The sequence below is a fragment of the Nyctereutes procyonoides genome, unplaced genomic scaffold (genome assembly GCF_905146905.1).
Source record: "Nyctereutes procyonoides isolate TBG_1078 unplaced genomic scaffold, NYPRO_anot_genome, whole genome shotgun sequence".
Lineage (NCBI taxonomy): Eukaryota > Metazoa > Chordata > Mammalia > Carnivora > Canidae > Nyctereutes > Nyctereutes procyonoides.
In genome coordinates, this window is record NW_026575024.1 from 14,653,060 (window position 1) to 14,676,261 (window position 23,202).

Genomic DNA, 23,202 nt, shown 5'->3' on the forward strand with positions numbered 1-23,202 from the left:
CATCTATAAAACAGGAAGCTAGTAACTGCGCTCCCTAGCTAAGGAAAGAACAGTTAAAGTATCACCTGTTACTATTGGTTTACTACATGAGCAATGTTGGAGCAGTCTAAAAGTGTGGTGCCTGGAGCCACATTGCCCAGTTTTCAATCCCAGCTCTACCCCCTACTTAGATCCCTTTCCTGATGTATGCCTGTTTCCTCACACATAAAATGGAGTTAATGACAGCAACTACTTCATAGGGTGGTTGAGAGGATTATATAAACTAACGGAGGTAAAGTGCTTAGAACAATGACTAGCACAGAGTATTTTAAGTGTTGCGATTACTAAGCATCCAACGCACAGCACCTAAATTGCTTGGGGCTTTTGAATCAGAAAGACCTATGTCTGTGTCCCACCATCCTGGTGGTATGACCTTGGAAACGTCAATTCCTCTTCCTGAACCTCGGTTTTCTCTTCTCTACAGTGTAAGATGATAACAACCTGCGTCCTTAAGGCACCATGATGCAGCAAAGCGTGTGTACACTGCCTGGCATGTGGCAGGTGCTCACTGAAAGTGTTTCCCTCCTCTGCCCCTCCTCTTGGCTCCTCCCTCCATCATTCTTCTCAATGGTCCACCTCATCCTTCTCACCCACAGCCTCTTCGTTACTTCTAAGAAGTCTCCCCCTCAGAAGTGAGGCAATGACACTCTGCACATTTTGGTGGGAAGAACCCTGGATTGGCAGTCAGAAAACCAGGGTTGGCTTGCTTGTCTTCCTAATGGAAGGATTCTGATACGCTGTTTCCAAGGAGCCATGGCCTTGGGCCAAGAGTGTTCCCTCTCTGGGCCTTGGGCTCCTCTTCTGTTCCATGGTGGGGTTCTTATATTTTAAATCATGGCATCCTGGGCAGCCCTGGCGGCTCAGCGGTTTAGCACCGCCTTCGGCCCAGGGCATGATCCTGGAGACCCAGGATCAAGTCCCACATCTGGCTCCCTGCATGGAGCCTGCTTCTTCTGCCTGTGTCTCTGCCTCTCTCTCCCTGTGTCTCTCATGAATAAATAAAAATAAAATCTTAAAAGAAAAACAAAAAACATGGCATCCTGCAATCTTATGATTGGGTGGGAAATGCCAAGATTAGGGTTGATCCTTAGGTGGGCTGGAGAGGGGAATGGGTGCTATGGGACTACTCCTGAGTACCTCAAAATCCTTGGGAGAGATTGAGTTGGGTCAGAGACAGGATACATCCTACTGGCAAGTGGTGAGGGTTGGAGCTGGCTCTGCAGAGCTGAGAAATCAGGTCCTCACTGGAAACCTGTCCAGGGAGTGCAAAACCAACCTGCCATCATACCATTGTTGACTCAGCTTACCAAGGCTGCTCGGGGGGCCTAGGCCTGCTGGGTGGAAGGGATGATGGGGGGACCTAACCCATCCAGAGGCCTCATGCTGTTATTTCCCCTACCAAAACCTGCTCCTAGTAAAGGACCAGGGAAACCCTCTCATACTCAAGCACACACAAATTGTAAGAAGCACCCTTTGCCTTTTTAAATAGGGTTGTTGTTGTTGTTTTTAACAGGAGTGTTTTGAGAGTCTTCCTCCTCTCGCCTCATTTCTATTTTTCAATTGAAGGTAGCTATTCTTCAATTGAACTCATGCAACACCGATTTGGGGACAAACCAAGGGGCCCGGCTCCCTCACAAAATGCTAGACAGGCTTAAACAGAAAATAGTGCCAAAGGCGGCATTTGCAGCATCAGGAGGGGTATACCTGAAGGGCTGCAGACCTCAAAATGCATCTACACTTGTTTACACTGAGCAGAGGAGGGTTGTGGGGGAGGTCTCTTATCTCCAGCTCTACTAGTGGAACAAAGACATATGAATAAAGTTCACTAAGGGCCGGGCACTGACTCCTCTCCATGGCCCCGAATCCAGCCATCCGGACTTGCCTCCCCAGTGCCCAGAGGTGACTTTGGACCAGCCACTTCCCATCTCTGGGCCTCAGTTTCCCCAACGGTACAAGGATTTTATGCTCCCCTCCTCCCAGGATACATCAGACCTAATCGGGAAGGATTCGATCAGGCTCGATAAGAGCGTTAAGTCACCCGTCCTGAGCCAGGTGAAATGACTAACAATGTTTATTCCTCTCGGCCAAGGCAGAGCGCCCCGGGCGCCGCACACTCCCGGGAGCAGTTCCGGGAGGGGGCGTGGCCGGGCCACGGAGGGCCACGCCCCTCCTGGCCACGCCCCCGGGCCGTGGGGCGGCCTTCGCCGCGCCCAACCCTGCGGCCCGGGGAAGGGACCCAGCCTTGACGTCACAAACCACTCCCAGTGTAGCCCTCCGCCAAAGGAGAAAGTAGTTCCCGACCCATAGCGGATTCTGCCGCCCGTGCTTGGCGACGTATAAAATTCTAGACTCTCTCCGGACTGGACCATGGTTCTGAGGCCTCAGGAGGACCCTCTGACACGCCGGAAAGTTGTCTTGCTCCGGGTCGGCGTAGGAAGTAGTCCCGGCCTACGGTGGGCCGACGGGTCCCTCCGCAGAGGGGGGAAGAGGATGGCGACCTCGTCGATGCCGGAGTCGGAGAGGCGCGCGGCGACGAAAGCGTCGGGTGAGCATCGGGTACAGTCAGATCGCCCCACTGCACGCGGCCGCGAAGTGGGGCCAGGCTGCGGAGAGAGCCGGCGGCGAGCTCCCGGGCCGGCGGGGCTGTCCGAACAGGGCCCCGGGGTCCCAGGCCCTTTAGTCGCTCTCGCACTTGCCTGAGCGGAAACCCGGCGCCGCCGCAAGATGGCGTCGGGCCTGGAGCGCAGGCAGCGCCGGGGACAGCCCCGAGTCGCCAGGCCCCGGGACCGTCGCTGTCAGCCCCCTCCGCATGGGAGCCAGGGGAGGGGGGAGCGAGCCACTGACCCGGGGGGCCTGCGGGCTGTACCACCGACCCTGCGCCCGGGGGGACTCGGGGGCCGAAAGGCTGAGCCGCCGAGCCCGGCCCGAGCGCGCTCTTAGAGCGGACCGCGCTGCGGGAATTACGGAGGGGAGACGAGGAGGGTCAAGATTACCGGCCACTGACCACGCTCCCGGGGATGGGGAAGGCTGTAGATCGGGGGGCCAGCCTTCTCGGGCCGGTTTTCCGCGAGGCTCCTGTCTCCGCACACGAGAAAGCCCCTCCTCGGCGGAGACTCAGTCTTTGCACCTGCGGAATGGGCACACGGGCGCAGCTGGGTGGGCCGGGGAGGAGGCCCACCTGTTCCAGGTCCAGCCCGCGTCGCCTCTTCCCGCAGAGTGAAGGAGCCAGCCCCTGCGCCTCCCTGTCGGGCGGCCCCCCGAGCCCATGGAGGAGAACGAGGTGGAGAGCAGTAGCGACGCGGCCCCGGGGCCTGGCCGGCCCGAGGAGCCCTCTGAGAGCGGCCTGGGCGTGGGCACCTCTGAAGCGGTGTCGGCAGACAGCAGCGACGCCGCGGCCGCTCCGGGGCCGGCGGAGGCCGACGACTCCGGCGTGGGGCAAAGCTCTGACCGAGGCTGCGGCTCTCTGGTAGGGACCGTGCTGGCCGGCGTGGGTGGAGGCGGGGACCGCAGGCGGCTTGCCTGGCAGCCGAGGGAAGCAGCCGGAGAGGCTGGCTTGCAACTGAGAGTTGTTTTTGGTTTACGGCCCGGCAGGCACCCTGCCAAGCCCCTAACGTGGATTTTTCTCATTTAAGTCTGAGACCTAGTAAGGCACATATATATCACTCTTGCACACCTTATAGGGAAGGAACCCGAGGCACAGGGAGCCGGCAGAGCCACGATTCAGATCTGAGCCGTGGTCTTCCCCACTCCACTGCCCACTGTCCTCACTCTTTGAGAATGCAGGTACCCTGGTTCAAGGCTTGGCTCTGCCTCCGATTCACCGGGAGACCTCTTTGAGCCTCATTCTTCGCTCTGTAAAATGGAGCAGGAATACTTGCCTCAGAGGGAGTACTCTTGGGCACGTTCTGTAAAGCTGCCATCTCCTGGCTCTGTAATCTTGGACAAGCTACCTCATTTCTAGCTCTCAGTTTTCTCACCTGTAAAGACGGAATGATAAATATATCTGCCTCAGTAGGGGTTTTGTGAGGATTAATACACGCAAAGCATTAATAAAACAGTGCTCAGCACGCATAGTACGTACTCAGTAAGCATTAGCCATTACCATTGTTATCACCTGCAAGATAATGACTTCCAAGACCTCATGTTCTAGAGCTGCCCAAAGATGGACCCCATTTTGGGGTCCAAGGGTTTCGTTAATTGAACAGAGATGGACCTGGGATCCCTGGGTGGCTCAGCGGTTTGGCACCTGCCTATGGCCCAGGGCGTGATCCTGGAGTCCCGGGATCGAGTCCCATGTTGGGCTCCCTGTATGGAGCCTGCTTCTCCCTCTGCCTGTGTCTCTGCCCCTCTCTCTCTCTGTGACTCTCATGAATAAATAAATAAAATCTTAAAAAAGAAATGAACAGAGTTGGGCCTACATGTGCCCAGCTTGTGGTGAACCCTGGGGGGATGCTACAGGGGTCAAGATAGATTGGGCTTGGCCCTTATTGAAAGTACAGCCTGACCTAGGAGACCTTACACTACAGAGTGAATCATGATTAGAGGACACAGGTGACTCTAGCACTTGGGACAGAAAGGCCTGGTTTGGCCCTCCTCCTAGAAGAGGTACTAGTGAAATGGTGGTGAGAAGGCTGAGTAGGAATTAGCCATGCTGCAAGGTTGGGAACCATTTCAGGCAGAGGGAAGAGCTAATTCAAAAGCCCAGTGAAGGTGTGTGCTTGGGTAGCTCAGTAGTTGAGCATCTGCCTTTGGCTCAGGTCGTGATCCTGGGGTCCTGGGATTGAGTCCCACATCAGGCTCCCTGCAAGGAGCCAGCTTCTTCCTCTGCCTGTGTCTCTGCCTCTCTCTCTGGGTTTTTCATGAATAAATAAATAAAAACCTTTAAAAAACAAAAGCCCAGTGAAAATAGTTCTGTCAGGCTGTTGTGTGGGTATGGGGATTATGGGGCCTCTTACCTGACCAGAGCTGGGGACCCTGGAACTTGTTCTTTGGTGGCTCTGTGACTAGAGCGCATCTGCTGGTCATCAGTGATGCTGACGTGTGGATGGCACCATTCACCATGTCTGAGGGCCCGGGAGCTCTGTCTAGTGGGTAACAACCTGCCTTGCACCATCCCTGACTCCTAAAATTCCTCTCTCCCTGTTTCCTATCATCCAGGAGGAAGTATCTGAGAGCAGCTCAAGCACAGACCCCCTGCCCCACGGGTACCTGCCTGATTCATCTTCTGTGTCCCGTGGGCCAGTGGCAGGGGTGACAGGTGGTCCCCCAGCCCTGGTGCACTCCAGCGCACTCCCAGACCCCAACATGCTGGTGTCCGACTGCACGGCTTCTTCCTCAGACCTGGGCTCAGCCATTGACAAGATCATCGAGTCCACCATTGGGCCAGACCTAATCCCGAGTGAGTTAGGGCAGAGGGCAGCAAGAGTCAGCCCGCGGGTTTTCCTGTGAGGTCCAGCAGAACCAGCTGTGCAAACTTAGGCAAATAACTGTAGCATTCCAAAATGTGTAACATGGGAATAGTAGCCCCTGTCTTGTAGTGGAGAATGAGGTGAGGATTTAATGAAACGGTGCGGTATAATACCTGGCATGTGATAAATGCTGAATAAATACAGAAACAATAGTTCCTTATTTTGTACTGGGGTCTGTCCTGAGCACTTTATATATAGTATTTCACCAGTTCCCTGGTGACCCCAAAAAAGTAGGTGCTATTATCCTCACAGTCTAGATGAGAACCCACTGTGACCAGCAAGTGTTGGGCCATGAGCTCAGATACTCTGACTCCAGAGTCTGTACTCATAATTACCACCTGCATCCTGTGTTATCAATGGTGTGTGTAAAGGCCATAGACTTCGAAAAGCCCTGGGGTGGTGTGGGAAGTCAACCCTGAGAAAGTGATACAGGGGCTAGGCCTATGACCTTGGGGAGGTTTGAAGATGGGGAGGGGGACTCTCCAGGTTTTAGTGGTCAGAGGTAGGGTGGCAGGGGTAGCCATGCCACCTGCGTGACTAGGCCGGGTGCTGGGCCAGCGTGTCACACCAGACATCCCGACAGTCCTGCTCTGGGTGACGGTGCACAAGCAGGGACAGGATGCAAGTGAGGCTCGGTGGGTAGTACAGCTGGTTCATAGTTGGCTGTGAATGTGGACAGTAACAGTTGTCATCGTCAGCTCCCCACATTTCTGCCCAGGCTGTATCACCGTAACCAGCGCTGAGGATGGTGGGGCCGAGACTGCACGGTACCTGATCCTGCAGGGCCCAGATGATGGTAAGACCCAGGGAGCCCTGCAGTGGGTGAGGGGGCTCTGTATAAACTCACTGTGTGATCTTGGCAGGTTGTCCACTGCTCTGGGCCCGTTTCCCCAGTCATTCTGATGGGGATTTGGGTTCCCGGATCCCTGGACCTCCCTGGGAGGGGCAGCTGTTGATCATGGCCCACCTTCCCCTCGCCTTCCCTTCTCTCTGATTCCCTCACCCACCACCAGGTGCCCCCATGGCTTCGCCAATGTCCAGTTCCACCTTGGCTCACAGCCTGGCAGCCATCGAGGCCCTGGCTGATGGCCCCACATCCACGTGCCTAGAGCCCCCTGAGGAAGCACGGGGTAGGCCCAGCTCCCCGGCGCAGCCGCCCCCAGGCTCTGGCACCGAGGAGCCAGACCTGCAGAGCCTGGAGGCCATGATGGAGGTGGTGGTGGTACAGCAATTCAAGTGCAAGATGTGCCAGTACCGGAGCAGCACCAAGGCCACGTTGTTGCGCCATATGCGGGAGCGTCACTTCCGACCAGGTGCACTGGCTGACTGGCTGACGCTGTGCGGGTGGGGGTGGGTGCCGAGAGCCACACATGGCAAACTTCTCTGATCTTCACAGCAGCAGCAGCAGCTGCGGCTGGAAAGAAGGGGCGTCTGCGGAAATGGGGCACCTCAGCCAAGACCCAGGAGGAAGAGGGGCCAGAGGAGGAAGATGATGATGACATCATCGACGCCGGCGCCATTGATGACCTAGAGGGTAGGCCACCTTGGCTCCCAGGCGTACTGCTGCCATAGCCGTCTACAAATACTGAGTTCCCTCTGGCCCATGTGGAGGGCTGGGAAAGAGGACCTGGCACAGATTCAGGCATGTGGGTGCCTCCAGTATAAGACAGGAGTTGGGGCTCTGAGGTCAAGACCTCTGTGTACAGCTGTGCAGGCTGTGCACTAAAAAAGAGCACCACATCTAAGAGGGCCACATTCACACTTGTCCGACAGAAATAGAGTACAAGCCACACATGCATTTTTTTCTTGTAACTATACGTAAAAAGGTTGAAAGATTAAGCTTAATCATAATTATCAGGTTATTTTACTTTTTTTTTTTATACTAGTTTTTTGAAATCCAGTGTCTCAGTATAAATCAGACACAGTGCTTGATAGTGACACATGGCTAGTGGCTCTTGCACTGAATAGCATGGTTGTCAGAGTTGTAGGTTTGCATGTTTATTCCAACTATTTTCTAACAGTGGCTATAAAGTGTCTTAAGGAAGGGGCATCTTTTTCTAGTTAACACAGTGGTGCTGAGTTAGTGGTCAGAGTCAGGAAGGGTGCAGAGAAAGGATTGCAGGGGCTTGGAGAGAGGCATTCATAGTCAGCCAGGGGGAGACCAGGAGGGCTTTCTGGAGGAGGCATTACTGGTTGGTGAGCTTGGAGGGGAAGTAGGCAGGGATGGGAAGAGGGCATCTTCCCAGGGAAACCGAGTTAGGGGTCAGGGTTGATGCCCACCACCTTCTCATGTGGTCCCCACAGAGGACAGTGACTACAATCCGGCCGAGGATGAGCCCCGGGGCCGGCAGCTACGGCCCCAGCGCCCTACTCCCAGTACTCCAAGACCGAGAAGGAGACCTGGCCGGCCTCGGAAACTGCCTCGCCTAGAGACCTCGGACCTCCCAGGTGGTGAGAGTTGGTCATAGGTGGGGTTGTGTGAGTGGGGCTGAATGGTGGCCTCATTCCCTACTTCTTCCTATAGAGCCTTGGAGACTGAGTGGGCCATACAGGGCAGCATATAACAAACCAGGGGGGCCTGCAGGCCTCCTCATACAGCCTTCTCAGACCAAGCTTGAGAAACCCTGAGTTGAGAAGTGATACATCAGCTTTGTGACAAGGCTTCTCAATGGCAAGGTGTCACAGCACAGAAGTTTGAATCTTTATAACTAAGCTAAGAAGATAAGTTTTAAGTATGACTGCCGTAATGACATCAAGTCTGAGGCCTGAAACTGTCCAGGGAGCACTGGCTTGGAGTATTACAGGCAGGGGAGGAGAAAGCCCCGTGGGCATGAAGGCTCTGCCACCTACTAGCTGTGTGAATCAGAGCATGGTACTTTGCCTCTTGAATCCCCTCTTCCATTATTATGAATGGAAATGATTGCACCTGTCTTTCACGATTTCTTTAAGGTGTAAATACATACAAAATCACATATTAGCTGTTTTTGTATATGCAGTTTGGGGGAGATTATTAAATTTTTATTTAAGATTTTATTTGAGAGAGAGAGCATGGGAGAGAGCATGAGCCAGGGGAAGGGGCAGAGGGAGAAGGAGACTCCCCGCCAAGCAGAGAGCCTGACGCAGGCTTGTTCCCAGGACCCTGAGATCATGACCTGAGCTGAAGGCAGGTACTTAAGTGACTGAGCCACCCAGGCGTCTTAAAATAACTTATTGTTAAGATCTTTATGGGAAAATACACATAATCCTTAGGAAATTTTGATGAGGGCAATACACCTGTATAGCCAGTACCCCCTCCCCCCATCAAGAAGCAGATATCATTGGCATTGTGTAGATCACTTTTAATTTTTAAAACATTACACTGGAATACTGTAGATTTTTTTTTTCTGTTGATGTTTTTGAATAGGTAACACATTCAGATTGTTCAGACTTTTAAACGTTTTGAGTGTGTGCAGTGATGTGATGTCTCCTCCCTTCCTCTCGTCTGCCCTCCAGCCTCCCAGCCTCCCTAGGGAAAAGCAGTGTTAAAGTCCCTGCTGTTACTCCCAGGCCCTAGAATGTTCCATGAGATCACTAGCACAGCAGGTATTATCTCCACTTGACAGATGAGAAAATGAGACTCAGGGCGGTGGCTTTGCCCAAGGATGCACAGAAGTCCGGTGTCTGAGCTGAGCTAGCATGTGGGTCTCTTGACAGGGAAGTCCCCAGCTCTTGCTGCTGCTGCAGACTGTCGTGTGTGAGTTGTCCTGTGCCAGCAGCAGGCCAACTGTAGGAGGGCTTGTGTCCACACTGCCCTCTAACTGCAGGCCACTGCGTCTGTCCCATGACCTGAAGTGCCCATCGGGAGCCTGTGACAGTGTTTGAGGAAATATTTCGGCTGGCCTCTGGCACACTTGTCCACATCTGTCTTGGTGTGTCTGTGGCTAATTCGTGCCCATGTCCGTGGCAGGTGTGGAAGGGGAACCTCTGGTGAGTTCCCAGAGCGGACAGAGCCCTCCAGAGCCCCCGGACCCTGAAGCACCCAGCTCCTCGGGTCCAGGATGCCTGGCTGCCCTGGGCAAGGCTGATAGGGCCCCTGTGGACCCTGGTGTGAGCCAGTCGGATGTGGAGAACGCAGCACCCTCCTGCCCAGATGAGCCCGACGCTCTGCCCCGCCGCCGCGGCCGGCCCTCCAGGCGCTTCCTGGGCAAGAAATACCGCAAGTATGTGGCACAGGGAGCCTGGATAAGGGGAGGTGAAATGGTTGGCGGTGCAGCCCAGCCAGACCTCTCCCCAACGCCCTCCTGTCAGGTATTATTACAAGTCTCCCAAACCCCTCCTGAGACCTTTCCTGTGCCGCATCTGCGGTTCTCGCTTCCTGTCCCACGAGGACCTGCGCTTCCACGTCAACTCCCACGAGGCCGGGGACCCCCAGCTCTTCAGGTGCCTGCAGTGTAGCTACCGCTCCCGCCGCTGGTCTTCACTCAAGGTAGGCAACGGGTGGGGCGGGGGGCAGGGTGCAGCACTAGGATAGAGAGGTGATGGCTGGCAGGCAGTGCCAAAGGGAATGGAGTTCACAGGCCATTGGCTAGCACCTTCCTGCCCCTTTGTCGGGCACCTTACATGGCGTGCTGCTGGTGTGCTGAAGGAGTTCAGGCAGTGCCTTGGGCACTTGTGCAGGCTGCACACTGCACAGTGGTGCCATGTCATCAGAGGTGCTCTGCACATTGCAGACAGCATAGGTTTGCTTCACACACACACAGACACACTGCACTTCACAGCAGATGGCAGTACAACTGGTTTTATCTAATTCAGTATGTTAGAAAGTTTTCCAGTAGATGGCAGTAATGTGTCTCAAGAAAGGCATTCCTTTTTATATCAATTACCCAAAAGTGCCAGTGGGCTTGCTGCCACCCTAGGCCATTTTTTATTCAGTACCCGGGCCTTGTAGGCCTGCTTGAATTTCATGCTCACACAACCCAAAGTGATTGTAGGTATCAGTAGCCCCATTTTACTGACCCAGGAAACTGGCTTGGCCTGGCCAAAGTAAGGTAGAGAGTTGGCCATCATGGGATAGGGGCTACCTGAAGCACAGGCCAGAGCCCCTAAGCTTTCTGCACACGGTACATTCTCCCTCATACAGGGCCCCATGACCTAGAAGTTGTTCTCTAGAACCCTGCCCCAGGAGAGTGTAGGCTCTGGAGCCGTGCTACTTGGATTTGACTCCAAGCTCTGCCATTCACAAGGTCACTTGGGGCCAAGGTTACTTCCTCCTGAACCTGTTTCTGCCTCCATCAGATGGTGAGCCAGCACAGGGCCTGGTGCAGAGTAGATACCCATGCTGGGGAGAGGGCCCAGCCCTAATAGGCTCTGGCCCCTACAGCACTCCTTTGAGTTCTGGGAACTTGCTCCCACAGCAGCTCTAAGACTGTGGGTGCAGGTTGGGGGAGCAAGGGAGGCCAACCCCAGCCCACGACCCCATTTACCTCTGTCCTAGGAGCACATGTTCAATCACGTGGGCAGTAAGCCCTACAAGTGTGACGAATGCAGCTATACCAGTGTCTACCGGAAGGATGTGGTCCGGCACGCAGCTGTGCACAGTCGAGACCGGTCAGTGCATGCAGGGGTGTATATGGGTCAGAGTGGGAAGTAGAGGCCCAGCACAACCGCGTTTCCCCCTTGCTGAGCACCTGCCCTGGGCCACCCCATTGGCAGCACATTACAGACATCAGAAAGATAGGCCATTCATCCCAGCTCGCTTGGCTTAGAGCAGTAACAGGGCTTCTGGGGGCTCTTGTTCAGTCTCTTCCCTGCTGTGCGCTTTGTGAGGTGGGTATGGTCATTGTTGAAAGGATGGAAGGGAATTGTGTAGCTAAAGTTCAGTAAATCAGCTCAGCTTTAGGAAAGAGCTCACTCTGCTTGGGGTGCTGTGTGAGCAGAGGTGGAATCCATAAGGACACTGACTTTCAAACTGTGCTTTCAGGAAAGCCTGATCTCCAAGATGCTTATGGGTTTTATTTTAAAAAGCTGGGCAGGGGGAAGTAAGATTGGGGACACCAAATAGAACACCTGGTTCACCAGCTCTTTTCTGCAGGACTTCTTAGGGCCTTTACAGTGCACATTTTATTTTGTGATGAAGGAGGAAAGCACCATTCCAGAATTTACAGCATGCCTCCTAGCATTTCCTAGTGAATTTTACTTAGAGAAACCCTGTTGTGAAGAGAAGGGCTTGGTCAGACAATAGGGACACTCAGGACTGAGACTGGGTCTGGTCTGTGTGAGAAGGTCTGACGTGGGCTTGGGGAAGCAGTGGTCTGACTCCTATGCCTTTCTCCCCCAGGAAGAAGAGACCAGATCCGGTGAGTCTGGGCCCTAGCCTGGGGAAAGAAGCCTGCTTGAGGGCTGCTTGTCAGGGTGGAGGCAGGAGGTGAGGTCTCACCCTCTCTCCTCCCCTTCTTTCTTCATCTGGTCCCTTCTTGTCCCATCCCAGACCCCCAAGCTGAGCTCCTTCCCTTGCCCTGTGTGTGGCCGTGTCTACCCGATGCAGAAGAGACTCACACAGCACATGAAGACACACAGCACGGAGAAGCCCCACATGTGTGACAAGGTGGGTGGAGCCAAGGGCTGGGGGCAGGATGGAGGGTCTCCCTGGGCAGTCCCCCATCTAACTCACTCTGTTCCTCACAGTGTGGAAAGTCCTTCAAGAAGCGCTACACCTTTAAGATGCACCTGCTCACACATATCCAGGCTGTTGCCAACCGCAGGTATATTCCCAAGGAGGCCCCTGGGACTGGAGCACCCCAGCCCAGCCCAGCCTACTGCTGAACTTCCCTCCCTCTCACCACCCTAAGGTTCAAGTGCGAGTTCTGTGAGTTTGTGTGTGAGGACAAGAAAGCACTACTGAACCACCAGCTGTCTCATGTCAGTGACAAGCCATTCAAATGCAGCTTCTGCCCCTACCGCACCTTCCGGGAGGACTTCCTGCTCTCCCATGTGGCTGTCAAGCACACAGGTCAGGCTGGCCCTCAGCTCACTGTGCCCTGAGTCACAGGCTCTGCTTTGTCCACTCCCTCCTGCTCCACAGCCACAGCCCCCGGAGAGAGCAGCCTGAGCTTCTTGGTTGTAAGGGAATCTCCTCTAAGGGTGCCACACTCTCTCTTCAGCTCAGCCAGCTCTTCTCTGCATAATCGTGGGCCAACTTGCCCTGTCTGAGTCTTCCCTGGCTGTGAAAGGGGGAGTCAGAAGTACCTACCATGTGATGGTTCTGTTCCCTGAGCCCTGTCTGCTGGGTGCTGGGCAGGAAACGTTTACAGAGGCCCTGCCCTTGCGCATGAAGTAGGAGAAGCAGCATCACATGCTCGGCCCACAGAAAGTGGACAAAACAGTTGATTCTTTCTCCTGCTTGCTGCCCAGCCTTCTGATGGGCACACTGGGGGAGATTGGACACACTAGAGGGCTGGGTTCCTGTCTACGTGGGAGAGATGATTCATAAGAGGAGTGTGTAGCCATGTGCCATGAAAATGAGATATTGCTAGGAAGGCTGTGAGTGCAGCCGGGGGGCCTAGTTCACACCTGGCCTGGCCCGCCAGAACAAACTGCACCATGTGCTTGCCTGAGCTTGAGGACGAAGTGCTGGGAGGGAAACAGTTGGAGAGGTCCTTGGGCTCATGGAAGGCTTCATGGTAAAGGGGGGTGGGAAAGCCCAAGCATCCCTTCGCCTGTGCCTGCAGGGGCCAAGCCCTTTGCCTGTGAGTACTGCCACTTCAGCACACGACACAAGAAGAATCTGCGCCTGCATGTACGATGCCGACATGCCAGCAGCTTTGAGGAATGGGGGCGGCGCCACCCTGAGGAGCCCCCTTCCCGCCGTCGCCCCTTCTTCTCCCTGCAGCAGATTGAGGAGCTGAAGCAGCAGCATAGTGCAGCCCCTGGACCACCCCCCAGCTCCCCAGGACCTCCTGAGGTAAGCTCAGCACGCAGGCTGCATTCAGAAGGGGCTTGGGGCCCTGGGCCAGGATGACCGTGTCCTATCACCTCTCCCATCCCCAGCATCCTCATTTGCACACTGGGGACAACAGAATGGTCCTTGCCTCTCCAACTGCAGTAAAGAGCAGATGAGGTCACAGATATGTCATCCCTAAGCTCAGAGTGGGAGTGGCTTTCAGTGCTAGGAATAGAGAATGGGATCTCTGTAGCTTAACTGTGGTAATAGTTTATTATTCTCTCACAAACGAGTCCAGAGGTCGGCAGCCCAGGGCTAGTGTGGCAGCTCCATGGTCAGTCATCAGGGACCAAGCTCTCTCAATATTTTTTCCCAGCCATCCTAGGCATACGACTTCCATCTTTGTGGTTGCCTCATGGTCCAGTATAGCTGCAGGAGCTCCAGTCTTCTAGCCACATCCCAGGCAAGAAGCAGGAGGAAGGGATGGGAGAAGGGCAGAAAGGAAGCGTGCCATCTCTCCATCTGTCTTCCCTGCGAACTTAACCAGAAGCTCCTGCTTAGCCACAAGGCCCCACTTTTCCTAGCTGCAAGGCAGGCCGAGAAGTGTAGTCTCATAGCCGAGTACATTGTCTCCCCCTCCCGTGCCCCAAAAGATGGACCGCTTCTGTGTGCTGGTGAACACAGGCTCCAGAGTCAGTCTTGTGCTACTTACTAGCTGTGGAACCGTAGCCAGTGTTCCGCTTTTCTGAGCCTCGGTCAGTTCATCTGTAGCACTGAGCTGAGAGATATCTTGAGACGTGGTTGTGTGAAGATGAAACAAGCCAGAGGATATGAAGCGCCTGAGGTGCTTGGTCACCCGTGCTGGAATCCCAGCTGCCCCCTCTCAGGCTTGGCCACATCCCCACCCCGCAGATTCCCCCAGAGGCAGCACCTTTCCAGGCACCCGAGACCCCCCCACTGCTCTGTCCTGACACCCTTGGTGGGGCCACCATCATCTACCAGCAAGGTGAGCTCTGAGGGAAGGCGGGATTCTGGGGAGCCCGGCAGAAGGGGGGCGGGGCGGTGGCCTGTTCTGAGGCATAGGTCTCACTCAACCCAGGCGCTGAGGAGTCGACAGCAATGGCCACGCAGACAGCCTTGGATCTGCTGCTGAACATGAGTGCACAGCGGGAGCTGGGGGGCACAGCCCTGCAGGTGAGCCGCCGCCGCCCCCCCAACCCCCCTACGCAGCCACCTTCCGCATCTGCTCTGCCCTGACACCCCACCTGGAGGAGAGGAGCCAGTCATGCTCAGGGCACTCCCGCTGAGCCAAGAAACAGTCCACCGAAACCCAGGAGGGAGCAGACGTGGGCCTGGGGGATCCCCGGTGCCGGGAGGGCCACTGGCGACCTCTGCCTGGCCAAGCAGTTAGCACCACCCCCTGCTCCAGCTCAGGCGTTGCAGCTCTGCAGCCCCCTGTGCTGTGGGTCGGAGCCCACTTTCCATGTAGCCCAGCACCCTCATCCTGGGATGCCTCCCACTGCCAGGAGGCCCCCAGGGCGCTCGCTTCTGCTCCACCATCCCCGGGCCTGGAGCCCTGGCTGATCCCTAGCCACCAACACCCTCCCCGCCCCCCCTCCCCAATCACGACCTCTCCCTCCTTGCCGCCTGGGGTCGCTCTTGCCCCCCCTCACTGGGCAAGAAATACCGCAAGTATCTTGCCCCTCCTCACCTCCCACGCTCCTCAGGTGGGGAGAGCTTTGGGAGCCCCTCCTGTTTCTGAGCCTCTTGAAAACATATTGAATCTGTGTTTGAGACGATAAATTCCAAGAACTTGGAGCAATAATGTGCCCCTGGGGGCTGGAGGACAGACAAAAGTCTGTGGAGGAGGGAGCCTGGTGTTGGACCAGGACAGCTTCCTAGGATTCCCTGAGCGCCTTTGGGGGAGTGTGGAACTGGTACATTTTTAGACCGTTAAATCAGTCTTTTATATAGTTTTTGCCTTTGATATCATCCCTAGAAAGGCCTCCTTCTTCCCCCCCCCCCCCGCCAAGATTATATAAACATTCATTTGTATTTTCTATTTAGGGTTTCATTTTTTACACTTAAATCTTTACTCCACTGGGAATTTATTTTTGATGTATGCACAAAGGTAGGGGACTAACTTTACTTCTTTTCCCCCAAATGTTATCCAGTGCAGTATATCAGATAATCTTCCCCAGTGGTTAGAAATGTCCACTTTATCATGTTCTAGATTCCCACATATACAGGACAAGTTCTGTTCTGTTGTTCTGTCATCATGCCAGTATTTCATGCATTTTTTTCTGATTACAAAAACATATTGTAAAAAAAAACAAAAACCCACCAAAATGAACATTAGGAAATGTTCTGTACAGAAAGTAAAAGTCCTTAACATCCGTCCCCTCCCCGTTAACAGGCATTTTTCCAGTTTTCTCTACATACACAGTAACACAGAGACATTTTGCTCCTTAAAAAATAGGATCATGGAGGTGCCTGGGTGGTGCAATCGGTTAAGCATCCGACTCTTCAGTTTTGGCTCAGGTCATGATTTCAGGGTCATGAGATCGAGCCTCACATCGGGCTCCATGCTGTATGCAGAGTCTGCTTGAGATTCTGTCTCCTCCTGCCTCTGCCCCTCTCTCAAATAAATAAATCTTAAAAATATATATTTAGAAAAAAATAAAAATAAATAAATACATATATATTCAGGGTCACATGATTCATGCGTATCCACAGCCCACTTTTCTTCACTCCGCAGTATGTGAGGAATGGCCTGGTAGGTGCATACAGATCTCCTCTCTAAGACATTTCCACTTTACATCTCCATGTTATTCCATCGTATAGATGTTGTAAGTTCATTCAGTCCTTTGTTGGTTATTTCCAGTTTTTCATTAATCAGGGCAGTACACATATATCCGGTGCTCGTAAACATTTTTTAGTTAAAAAGCCTCCTAGAAGTAGAATTGGTGGGTCTGAAGGTATGAAGCCTCTTACAGAGATACGTTGGTTTTTGTGACCACCTTTAGAGCATGTTTACTATGCCTTTGCCAACACTGGATGTCCCTAATTTTAATAAATCTCTTCCACATAGAAGTGTGTGTGTGTGTGTGTGTGTGTGTGTATGTATGTAAATTTTTTTAAAAAGATTTTATTTATTTATTCATGAGAGAGACACACACACACAGAGGCAGAGACACAGGCAGAGGGAGAAGCGGGCTCCATGCAGGGAGCCTGACTTGGGACTTGATCCCGCGTCTTCAGGATCACACCCTCGGCTGAAGGCGGCGCTAAACTGCTGAGCCACCCGGGCTGCCCTAGAAGTATATTTCATGACCTTTCTTTTTTAAGTTTTTAATTAAGTAATTTCTACACCCAAACAATATAGGGTTCAAACTCAACCCCGAGATCAAAAGTGGCATGCTTCTCTGAGCCAGCCGGTACCCCTCATGTTCTTAATTTATAATTTTGTGACCATAAATTAGATTGAACTACTTTCTGTATGTTCATGGACCACTTAGTTCTTCTCTGACTTACCTTTTTGTGTCCTGTATCCGTTTTCCTATTGTCAGTCTTAAAAAAAAAAAAAAAAAAAGGATTTTATTTGAGAGTGCACACGTGAAGCGGGGGGGGGGGGGGGTGCAGAAAGAGAAACCTTAGGCAGAGTCCTCACTGAGCATGGAGCCCCATGCAGGCCCGATCCTACTACCCCAAGATCATGACCCGAGCTGAAACCAAGAGTTGGACACTCAACTAGCTGTGCCATCCAGGTTCCCCTATTAGTGTTATCATCACTTTGCAGCGACTCTTTGTATATGAAGGAGACTCCCGTTTTCTCTCTCATATGAATTGTTAACTACTACATTTTTCTCATTTCAGTTTATGGTTTGTTTTGCTGTAGGTTCTAGCATCTTTTTCTGTCATGATTAGAAAAAAATCTTCCCACCCTGGATCATAAAAACACTTATCTGCATTTTCTCTTCATATATTTAGCTTTTTTTTTTTTAATAGACTTTATTTATGTATTCATGAAAGACACAGAGAGAGAGGCAGAGACACAGGCAGAGGGAGAAGCAGGCTCCATGCAGGGAGCCCAATGCAGGACTCGATCCTGGGACTCCAGAGTCACGCCCTGAGCCAAAAGCATATGCTCAACCGCTGAGCTACCCAGGCGTTCCTATTTAGCGTTTTTTATTATTACATTTGAGTCTTTGGTCTATTTGAATCGGACCTGGAGTAAGATATGAGATCATGCTTTTTTTTTTTTTTTTTTTAAATGGTTTGCCACTTGTCTCTATCCTAGGATTTCTCAATCTTGGCCTTTTGTGCTGCATGGGTCTTTGTTGCAGGAGCCATCTTATTCATTGTGGGGTAGTTAGCCACATCCCTGACAAATAACCCGTATGTGCCAGTACCAATGTTCAGACATTGCCCAACACCCCTGGAGGGCAGCATTGCTCTACCCTGGTCTTGTTAAGTTTATTTCCAGTTGCTGGGTGGGGCTTGGAGAGCCTGATTGTGTTTTAGAAAGAACACACAGTTGGGGTTGTACAAATGACTGGTGGCAGCACTTGGTTGCCTGAGTGTGGGTAACCTTTAGGCCCTGAAATAGAGAAGGCCCCTGAACACCAGCCTCTTCACCACAGACCCTGCTCATAATGCCCACGGATTCTGTTATAGGTGGCCGTGGTGAAGTCAGAGGACATGGAAGCAGAGTTAGCATGCCCTGGTGGGCAGCCTTCCCCAGCAGGTGCCACTCCACAAGTGGTAACCCTCCACGTGGCAGAGCCGGGGGGCAGCGTGGCAGCAGAGAGCCAGTTAGGCGCCCCTGACCTGCAGCAGATCACCCTGGCACCGGGTCCATTTGGTGGGACTGGCTACAGCGTCATCACAGCACCCCCTATGGAGGAGGGGACGTCAGCTCCTGGCACACCTTACAGGTGAGACCTGCTGCCTCCAAGGCCCCCTTCAGCCATTGATAGGCATGCTGGGAGCCTCAAATAAGAGCTGTGCCCACTGGAGCCTAGTTGGCGGGAAGCAAAAGTCCTAATACGTGTAACATAATTAGCCATGAGAGTCACAGCTTTCTCAGGAGGTTGGAAGCTACTATTTTTGGGCCACTTAGATTTTCCAGGCACTGGACATTCGTGAACTCACCTAAACCATTCTTGTGAGATCCATGTTTCTCTCATTTTACAAGTGAGGAAATAGGCCAGGGACGTTGAGTAACTGGCCCGAGGTCAGACCAGGAGTAAGTGAAGAGTTGAACCTTTGGTTCTAAAGTCACATGCTCTTTGTTGTGGGTGATCCCCAAGGTGGTGTCCAGTTCTGCCCCAGCAGGCAAGCTCAGGCTCCTCTCTGGCACTGGAGGCCTGGCAACTGCACTCTGCTTCCCCTACACTGAGCAGGTTCGGGCCAGTACTGTGTGTATGCTCACTTCATGAAGTCCTGGGCAGTCGGAGAAAGCCCTCCGTCCAGGCACCGACGTGTCACTGTGTGTGGCTGGGATGGGAATCCGGGTCCCTGGGCTGGCTGCGGGCTCGGGTGGCCTGGTCACAGTGTCTGCCATCTGCTCTGGTCTCCGGGTACTTGCCAGCCCTGCCTCCCCCACTGGCCCCTCCTGTTGATACACCTGGTCAGACCCCTGGGGCTCTCTGCCCACCCTACCCTCCAAGGGTGCCAGGATTACTACGGGTGAACAGGATGATACATTGGACTTGTGGTCACCGTTTCTGGAAGAGACTGTCGAGGTGCAGCAGGAAAGGGGCAGAATGAAAGTTCATGCCAGGGAGGCCACCCGTGGTGGCAGTCACCCCTCTGTTGATGACTTTTTGGTGTAGGGGGTTCTGTGGCCTTCCATCCCTTCCTGGCACTCATTCCTCCCCACTTTTGTGCCCACAGTGAGGAGCCCCCAGGGGAGGCAGCCCAGGCTGTGGTTGTGAGTGACACCCTGAAGGAAGCTGGCACCCACTATATCATGGCAGCTGATGGGACCCAGCTGCACCACATCGAGGTGAGGCTTGGGATACCAGTCCTCCCCTATTTCTCATCTTTCCCCCATCCTCGTCAGTGTCTCATGCTTCTCCATCTCCCTACAGCTGACTGCAGATGGCTCTATCTCCTTCCCAAATCCGGATTCCCTGGCCTCTGGAGCCAAGTGGCCCCTGCTACAGTGTGGGGGTCTGCCCAGAGACGGCCCTGAACCCCCATCTCCAGCCAGGACCCACCGGGTGGGAGACTCCCAGGGCTCTGCTTCCCCACCCCCTGTGGCCAACAAAGCCCTGGGTCTGGGAGTTCCACCTTCGCCGCCATCTGCAGCCACGGCATCATCAAAGAAGTTTTCCTGCAAAATCTGTGCTGAGGCCTTCCCTGGCCGTGCAGAGATGGAGAGTCATAAACGGGCCCACGCCGGACCTAGTGCCTTCAAGTGTCCTGACTGTCCCTTCAGTGCCCGCCAGTGGCCTGAGGTCCGGGTAGGTGCTACGCCCTGTGCCTCTCCTGGCACTCATTCGGCCACTTGTGTCATAAACCTTAACTGAACACCCCAAGCCAAGCCCTCTGCCCCCTTCTAGGGTCAGAGATGACTCTGAGAGGGTTCAGCATTCAGTCTGGCGGGAAACCAAACCAGTGTGACTCATGCCCAACAGTGTCCCCGGCATGAATAGAATGCAGATGACAGAGCACAGGGAACAGGACTCAGGGTGCGGGTGCTGGCCAACCTGGGTCTCCAGAGGCCACAGCACAGGCATGGTGGCATGAGGCGTGCTCAGGGAAACGCAGGTTGTCTAGAATAGGGAGAACGCACAGAGCAAGGAAGTTGGTGGGGAGGGCAGGTTCTGGTGGGGGCCTTCCCCCAGGAATTACCATTTCCAGATCTAGCCTTGCTCTGAGTCCTCACAGCAGCTCAGTGAGGGAGCAGGGCCCAGAACCCCAGAATATCCCAGCTGGAAGAGCCCTTCAGAGGTTCCCTCATCTGAGCCTATATCTTAGGCTTAGTGGGGGTACACTGAGTCAGAACAGGGGCAGGATCTGTAAGGACCTCACGATGGGACCTGTGACGTTTCCTTCTCAGCACACAGAAGCACCAGGTCTCAGTCTGCTTCATACTTTATATGCAACTCCTCCCCATCTGAGGACAGACTCCCCAGCAGCACTGTGGGTGAGGGGCTATGTTGTCACCCAGCCAGCACCCCTGATTCTGCCCCTTCCCCAGGCCCACATGGCACAGCACTCAAGCCTGCGGCCTCACCAGTGCAGCCAGTGTAGCTTTGCCTCCAAGAATAAGAAGGACCTGCGGCGGCACATGCTGACCCATACCAACGAGAAGCCTTTTGCATGCCACCTCTGTGGACAGCGGTGAGGCTGGGGACAGGTGGGTGGGGTGTGAGGGCTGCTGCAGGTGTGATGGGGCTGCTCCTGAGCCTTTCCCTGGCCCCTCAGTTTCAACCGGAATGGCCACCTCAAGTTCCACATCCAGCGGCTACACAGCCCTGATGGGAGAAAGCCAGGGACACCTACTGCCCGGACCCCAGCCCGGACCCCCACCCAGACCATCATCCTGAACAGTGACGATGAGACGCTGGCCACACTGCACAGTGAGCTGCCCCCAGGACACCAGGGTGGAGGCCAGGACACCAGGGTGGGGACCAGGGGCCAGGGCAATTACAGGTTCACCTAAGCCCCTATGTGAGTACCCTCCCTTATCTGCCTAGCTGCACTCCAGTCCAGCCACGGGGTCCTGGGCTCAGAGCGGCTACAGCAGGCACTGGGCCAGGAGCATATCATTGTGGCCCAGGAACAGACAGTGGCCAATCAGGTGAGAGCCTGGGCTGGGAGGTCACAGGATGGGGCAGGGAGGGGTGATGCGCACAGAGCCGAGGCTAGAGCTGGCCTGGTCCTGGCAGGAAGAAGCCACCTACATCCAGGAGATCACCACAGCGGATGGCCAAACAGTGCAGCATCTGGTGACCTCTGACAACCAGGTGAGCACCTCAGCCAGCAGCATACACCCTCCACCGGCCTCCAGGCCCCTCTTTGAGGAACCACCCCTCCCTGGGTCTATACCTGCAGCTGCCATCATGAATGGTGGGTGTCCCTGGCCCACTGCTCTGTCTTCCTCACTCTAAGCTCCTGCCTATTCTGTACCCTTTTCCAGGTACAGTACATCATCTCCCAGGATGGGGTCCAGCATCTGCTCCCCCAGGAATATGTTGTGGTTCCAGAGGGCCATCACATCCAGGTAGGCCAGGCCTGGGTAGGGGCAGGAAGTGAGGGGAGGAGTGTACAACCTCCTCGATCACTGAATGGCCTTTCTCCCTCTAGGTACAGGAAGGCCAGATCACACACATCCAGTATGAACAAGGGGCCCCTTTCCTTCAGGAATCCCAGGTAGGGCCTTTAGGGGGCCAGGGTGTGCTGGGGTACAGGCCAAGCTCCTCCAAGGCCAGATCTCATTGGCTTCTCCACTCTAGATCCAGTATGTGCCTGTGTCCCCAGGCCAGCAGCTGGTCACACAGGCCCAACTGGAGGCTGCGGCACACTCAGCCGTCACAGGTATGGGGCGGGAACCTGACAACCATGGGGACTCAGGCCTGGCTTCTGGGGCCTTGGGCTCACCATCCTTTCCCCTCCCCTGACAGCGGTGGCTGATGCTGCCATGGCCCAAGCCCAGGGCTTATTTGGCACAGAAGAGGCGGTGCCTGAACACATCCAACAGCTGCAACACCAGGGCATCGAGTATGACGTCATCACCCTGACGGATGACTGAGCCCCAAGGGCCTAACGCAGATTGTGGATATCAGGGCCAACCATGCTGGGGGTGGGGGGCCCACTGGGACTCCCCTCCCTGTTCCGCCTAGGGTCTCCAGACACTGAGCAGCCAGTATCCTGCCCCTCTAAGAGAGCCAGACCTGCGTTGCTGGGTTTAGGGGACAACCATGGGCCCCAGCCAGGACATGCTGGGTGCCCTAGCCTGCAGGCAGGCTTTGGGGAGAGAAATTTATTTTTGTTTGGATGGACCCACTGGCCCCTCAGTCTCAATAAAGGGACCAGAGTCCAGTCCTGACCATCTTACTTTTGTCCGCAAGGACTTGGGAAATGGCAGGAAAGAAGAGCCTGTTACAGCTCACAAGAGCTGCCTAGCTCCACAGTGCGGCCTGCCCTACCTCTGTAAGTGTGGTGGCCAACAGCAGGGCAGGCCCTTGGGGCAGAGGCCTGATACTAGGAGAGATGGCTGATCTGGTAAGAACCCCTATGAGCACTTTCAGACCTCCTTCCCCTCTCCCCGGGGCCCCAGAAGAATACCTGCTCCTCTGTGTCTTCAGAGGGCAGCACAGCCAGGTGCCTATCTGCATGGAGACCATACCCTAAAGCCCATGGTGGCTCAGAGCTGCTCTTCCTACTGATCCTGGACTGTGAATCAGCTGGCTGCCCACTCACTGTGGCAGCTCCAGGTCTAGCAGGAGTCTAGCGCTCTGCCTGGGCACAGCCCCCAGCTGTCTGCTCCCTGGAGGTATGAGTGCAGGCCTGGCTGTGAGAACAGCTTGCACATAGATGAGGTGGGCCTTTGGACTCCACACATTCACTGGATGTAGGCAGAGGCCACCAGAGACTCAGTTGTGGGGTCAGCAGGGTGGGAAGTTAGACACCAGAGCCCTAGGTTGGAGTGTGAAGGCCGGGGGGGGGGGGTGTCATAAGAAGGTGGGCCTGGGTGGTGTGTGTGTGTGGTCCCAAGACTAGCTCCAGGTTCTCCGCCTTCTCTGCTCTCAAGACCCTCACACA

At 54.4% G+C, this 23,202-nt stretch overlaps 1 protein-coding gene across 3 annotated transcripts; it reads left to right on the top strand.

Moving 5' to 3' along the window:
- The first annotated feature begins 1,835 nt into the window (after positions 1-1,835).
- On the top strand, positions 1,836-22,479 carry ZNF335 (zinc finger protein 335). Of its 3 annotated transcripts, none has more exons than XM_055300731.1 (28): positions 1,836-2,584; positions 3,255-3,505; positions 5,197-5,437; positions 6,226-6,303; positions 6,521-6,820; positions 6,907-7,041; positions 7,812-7,958; positions 9,454-9,706; positions 9,795-9,972; positions 10,981-11,093; positions 11,824-11,842; positions 11,974-12,090; positions 12,171-12,247; positions 12,335-12,495; positions 13,214-13,446; positions 14,338-14,431; positions 14,525-14,619; positions 18,103-18,362; positions 19,324-19,435; positions 19,521-19,895; positions 20,636-20,778; positions 20,863-21,017; positions 21,135-21,238; positions 21,327-21,404; positions 21,578-21,661; positions 21,745-21,810; positions 21,894-21,975; positions 22,062-22,479. In XM_055300731.1, the coding sequence occupies exons 2-28, from the start codon at positions 3,305-3,307 to the stop codon at positions 22,187-22,189; spliced, it is 4,029 nt and encodes a 1,342-aa protein (XP_055156706.1). In that variant the 5' UTR covers positions 1,836-2,584; positions 3,255-3,304; the 3' UTR covers positions 22,190-22,479. The 3 variants fall into 3 exon arrangements, with proteins under 3 accessions (XP_055156706.1, XP_055156692.1, XP_055156697.1); XM_055300717.1 differs by having other exon boundaries at positions 1,837-2,584; positions 6,904-7,041; XM_055300722.1 differs by having other exon boundaries at positions 1,839-2,584; positions 6,904-7,041; positions 7,812-7,955.
- Positions 22,480-23,202: the final 723 nt, after the last annotated feature.